At 40.3% G+C, this 5,313-nt stretch overlaps 1 protein-coding gene across 1 annotated transcript; it reads right to left on the bottom strand.

The window, feature by feature from the left end:
* Nucleotides 1-1,168: 1,168 nt before the first annotated feature.
* On the bottom strand, nt 1,169-5,122 carry LOC117947207 (protein RCC2 homolog). The gene is made up of 5 exons (XM_034875883.1): nt 4,913-5,122; nt 3,059-3,164; nt 2,625-2,697; nt 2,413-2,490; nt 1,169-1,339 (listed from the first exon to the last, which is right to left on the bottom strand). Exons 1-5 carry the CDS (start codon nt 5,007-5,009, stop codon nt 1,235-1,237), a joined length of 459 nt encoding a protein of 152 aa, XP_034731774.1. The 5' UTR covers nt 5,010-5,122; the 3' UTR covers nt 1,169-1,234.
* Nucleotides 5,123-5,313: the final 191 nt, after the last annotated feature.

Below are 5,313 nucleotides of genomic sequence, written 5' to 3'. Positions count from 1 at the left end.
CCCCTATGTTAAAATACAGGGGGCGTAAGTATACACGGGGGGGGAGGGGCGATCTTCCTCCGATTTCACGTCAACAGAAGTGACCCCTGCAGGAACTCATAGTGCACCTGAAGTTTTAAAGGAAATACTGAAACAGAACACAACAAAATGAATTCACATGAATCTTTATTTTAACCATTTCAATGAAAAAAAATGAACCCAGAGAAATTTCACCATTAAAAAAAAAGCAGTACAGTTATGAGGAAACACCCCTCTGCTGTTCTTAAAACGACGACATGCCTTCGTTTCCGGCACACCTCGATATATTTAGAGACTTTATTTAATCGGTTGTAAAAAGGTTCTGACCTGCTTGTGAAACCGCTTCGAGCGTTGGAACAGTTTTTACTCAAATTAGAAAATAAGAAAAGAAAACAAGACCGAGCGAGACGACTGGGATCTTGGAAGAACAGAGGTGTGCATCCAGGATGCAAAACACTGGAAAAAGTTAACAAAAAAAGAGGAATGTAACCGTCGAGTGAAGTGCACTAACTCAGAAAAACAACCTTCCAAATCCTGATTGTAATCTGTGGCAGCTACACACACACACACACACACACACACACACACACACACACAGTCTCATACTGCACTTAAATCAAAGTGATCAGCTGATCCTCCGAACAACACAAACAAACACTTCCATATCCTGAACGCACACGTAGAAAAAGGCACAGGTATGGAGTATTGGTCTTTGAAAAACCCTCAGTAGGAAAAAGACCGAGGGTCCCGTTGTAGCACCCGTAAACGTCACAGACGACTTTATCGTTTCTTATACTGCAACGAAGAAGAAAAACAGAACAAAAACATGAACGTTTGGCTGTATCACAAAGATTATTATTTTTTTTGTAAATGGAGGACGCACGACTCTGCTGCTGCTCGGAGCAAACCGTTGCAGGTTTACCCAGACGTGGGGGGTGAAGAGGTCTTGCCATACGAGGACTCTGGACTCTGGACTCTGGACTCTGGACTCTGTCCGTCTCCAGTCTTATTTTCTCAGATTTTCAGTGTCCAAATCGGTGTAGAGCCAGCGTGCTGGTATGGTAGTCGGGATGTGTGGATGTCCTTCGGAGCCTCAACCGTCCCACTGGCGTTGCCGGCGGCGAGTGCCGCGCGTCGCTGGTCCGGGGGGGGGGGTATGGGGGGAAGAGAGAGGTTGAGGGGTCGCTGTCGGACGCCCCACCCCCCCGCCCCCTGGTCAGATTGTCCGTGGGTTGTACTCGGGCAGCTTTTTCAGTTTCTCCTTCTCCTGCTCGGTGTCCTGCCTGGCGATCACCAGAGAGTGGCAGTAGCCCATCATCACCTGCAAAGACAACACGGCGCTCAGGGATGCGTTCGCTCTAAAAGTATCAAAAGTACCAAAAAGTACCAAAAGTACCAAACGTACCAAAAAGTGCCAAAAGTATCAAAGTACCAAAAAGTACCAAAAAGTGCCAAAAGTACCAAAAAGTACCAAAAGTACCAAAAAGTACCAAAAAGTACAAAACGTACCAAAAAGTGCCAAAAGTATCAAAAGTACCAAAAAGTAGGCTACCAAAAGTAACAAAAAGTACCAAAAGTACCAAAAAGTACAAAACGTACCAAAAAGTGCCAAAAGTACCAAAAAGTACAAAACGTACCAAAAAGTGCCAAAAGTATCAAAAAGTGCCAAAAGTATCAAAAGTACCAAAAAAGTAGGCTACCAAAAGTACAAAAAGTACCAAAAGTACCAAAAGTACCAAAAAGTACAAAACGTACCAAAAAGTGCCAAAAGTATCAAAAGTACCAAAAAGTACCGCTTCACCCGACTCGGATGGAAGCATCTGAACCGCCAGGTCTGATCAAAAATACACAGAGAGCTTTCAGACGCGTGCTTCTATAAGTGTGTGAGTGCGTGCGTGTCCGTCCGTCCGTCTCCGTGCACCTTACTGCCGGTCTGGTTGACCCAGCTGGGACGTCAAGACAGCCAACAATCACCGAGGTGTTTTATTTTGAAATTAGTTTTATTGCAGTTAGTTAATTAGTTTATTTTTATTAAAGGGAAAAAAATCCTGAGCCTGAAACGTTTTGGAAGGGGGGGGGGGATTTACAGCAGGTCAATTTGACCCGAAGACAACTTGAGGGTTAAATGCACTTAATTATGTTGTTTTATGCTTTATTGCGCATGTTTTTTATGTCTTGTTATGACATTTTTGCCAATATTTCAATAAAGAAGTTCATGTTTAAAGTTGAAGTACATGGATCCTTAGAGAACCTAATTCTTTTTTTTACCGTGGTTACAAAATCGGTACCAAGATTTGTGTTATTTTACTGCCGTCGGCACCGACCACTGACGTTATGGTGCGGTGACGCCCGTATTTAGGAGCGGATCAGGTCCTCGGACCGATGCTCACGTACCTGCTCGATGTAGACGCCGTCCAAGGTCTTGACCTCCTGGGCAGTGGTGGAGGATTTGGGTTTGTTGTCTCCATATCCCTGAAGGACAAAACCACAATTAGCATTTGGCTTCTGACTCTTTCTCCAGTTTTTAATAATAATAATAATAATAATAATAATGATATGTGGACTCAGTGTTTCATCATCTCCTGTGAGGAGGGTCCGGGTCTTACCAGCTCTCCAAACGTGGGCGAGGGGCCCCAGCTGATCATACTCTCGTCTGCAGCGATGATGATGCTGGTCTTCCTGTTAAACCCAGAAACACTCGATTGATTACTTTCTCCATAAAATGTCAGATATCAATCATCTTTTGGTCAAAGATGACTTAATTAACTTTTTTTTTTTGGAAAAATCAAACCTTTTAAAGGACACCAATTTTCTTTGTAAATGAATAAATGTTCTTCCTTAAAATACAGGGGCATAAGTATACACCCCCCTATGTTAAAATACAGGGGGCATAAGTATACACCCCCCTATGTTAAAATACAGGGGACATAAGTATACAACCCCCTATGTTAAAATACAGGGGACATAAGTATACAACCCCCTATGTTAAAATACAGGGGCATACTTGGAGAGGTAAAAAGCGAGTAACGTCGGCACTCACCCACACGCCAGGCTGCGTATCTTCCAACCGCACAGATCCTGCACAACTTTGGGGTACATGGTGGACTCTCTGGACGTGTTGGTCACGCCCCAGAAGAACAGCCCGCCTTCAAACAACGTGAAACAACAAGTAAGTTAATTTCTAATTTTTGCTGTTTTATTCTCTCTAAGTACATCTCTAAGTACAGCGGCACACAAACGGCACTATTTAACATCAAGACGTACTCTGACCGGACTTTATGGCCCGCATTCGGGATTATTACGTGATCAGAATCAGCTTTATTTCCAGATATGAGGACACATACGAGGATTTTCTCTTTGGAGCATCGTTACTCAGTGTGCTTACACACAAAACAACCAAAACAAAACTATACACACTAATATATACACAATATGTACACAATATATACATGCTCTAAACAGAAACAACATAGAGGCATGAGTGACCGAAGACTTCAATAAAAATGATGTAAATATGGAGCTTAGTGCAAAGGATGCTGAGATAAAGAGTATTATGTTATTATATTACAATATGAACATTATGGACAGTTCTGGAATAGGAAATGAGAATGATGAATAAATAGTAAATAAGAGATATGTGAGAATGGGAATGATGAGTAAATAAATAATAAATAAGTGAGATATGAGAAGGAGAATGATGAGTAAATAGTAAATAATAACAGATATGAGAATGATGAATGATGAGTTAATAGTAAATAATAAATAATAACAGATATGAGAATGATGAATGATGAGTTAATAGTAAATAATATCTGAGATATGAGAATGAGAATGATGAATAAATAGTAAATAATAAGTGAGATATGAGAATGATGAGTTAATAGTAAATAATAACTGAGATATGAGAATGATGAATGAGTTAATAGTAAATAAGTGAGATATGAGAATGTGAATGATGAGTAAATAGTAAATAATAACAGATATGAGAATGATGAATGATGAGTTAATAGTAAATAATAAATAATAACAGATATGAGAATGATGAATGATGAGTTAATAGTAAATAATATCTGAGATATGAGAATGATGAATGAATAGTAAATAAATAAGTGAGATATGAGAATTATGAATAAATAAATAGTAAATAAGTGGGATGTGTGAATGATGAATAAATACTAAATAATAAGTGAGATATGAGAATGATGAATGAGTTAATAGTAAATAAGTGAGATATGAGAATGATGAATGAGTTAATAGTAAATAAGTGAGATATGAGAATGATGAATGAGTTAATAGTAAATAAGTGAGATATGAGAATGATGAATGAATAGTAAATAAATAATAAGTGAGATATGAGAATGATGAATGAGTTAATAGTAAATAAGTGAGATATGAGAATGATGAATGAATAGTAAATAAATAATAATTGAGATGTGAGAATGATGAATAAATAGTAAATAATAAGTGAGATATGAGAATGATGAATAATACTAAATAAGTGTAATAATAAGTGGAACCGGTAACAGGTTCTGTAGAGACCGTGGTACTGGGTCATGGACCAGAACTGAACCTGACCTTGAGGGTCAGAAGTCAGCTGTTCACCAGAGACATGACTCGTTCATTACGTAATTAGTTATGTATTTACATAACTTCCATAGTTAACTCTCGATTCATGGCACATGTATTTGTTCTGAATGTACTTTGAGGGCCGGTAGGAGTTTGCGTTGAAGCACACCGGACCCGTTGCTGAGCAACTGCGCGTCAACATCGTGATCCTGTTCCCTTCAGCCCAAAGAAATTGGGAAAAATTGTAAAAAAATTTAAACTAGACGACAGTGTAACGGAGCCCACGTGAGGCGGACCGGGTCCAGGAGGATTTGGGTTTTCTTCTCACCCATTTCACTGACGGCGAAGGAACACTGGTACCCGGTGCAGATCTGACTGGCGCCGCGTCCGGGGAAGTCAAACAGCTTGACGAGCCGAGGAACCATCTCGTCCTTCGGCTCCGTGTGACCCAGGCGCCCGTACCCCCCGAAACCCCAGCTGAACACGCGCTTCTGGGAGTCCAGGACCAGCTGCAAAGCCACAGACACACACAGAGACACACACACACACACACACACACATTAAAAGATATGTCTTAAAGGGTAACTTCCGTCTTTTTAACCTGGATTTTTAACCTATGACGCAAGATCACTGCAGTCTACAGCAATAAATGAGACTTCAGATCCAGTATTAGGGACCACTAAGGTCTATATAAAGAGACTTCAGATCCAGTATTAGGGGACCACTAAG

This window comes from Etheostoma cragini, chromosome 7 (assembly GCF_013103735.1).
Source record: "Etheostoma cragini isolate CJK2018 chromosome 7, CSU_Ecrag_1.0, whole genome shotgun sequence".
Lineage (NCBI taxonomy): Eukaryota > Metazoa > Chordata > Actinopteri > Perciformes > Percidae > Etheostoma > Etheostoma cragini.
The sequence above is the reverse complement of the archived record's forward strand: the minus strand, read 5'-3'. Positions and strand labels throughout refer to the sequence as shown.

Bases quoted from the DNA above. Each gene is read 5' to 3' on its own strand.
- LOC117947207 (XM_034875883.1), bottom strand. From the start codon at position 5,009: ATGGTTCCTCGGCTCGTCAAGCTGTTTGACTTCCCCGGACGCGGCGCC. The intron at 2,698-3,058 runs GTGAGTGCCGAC...TGGGTTTAACAG, and splicing joins ATACGCAGCCTGGCGTGTGG to GAAGACCAGCATCATCATCG. The intron at 2,491-2,624 runs GTAAGACCCGGA...TTTGTCCTTCAG, and splicing joins CGCCCACGTTTGGAGAGCTG to GGATATGGAGACAACAAACC.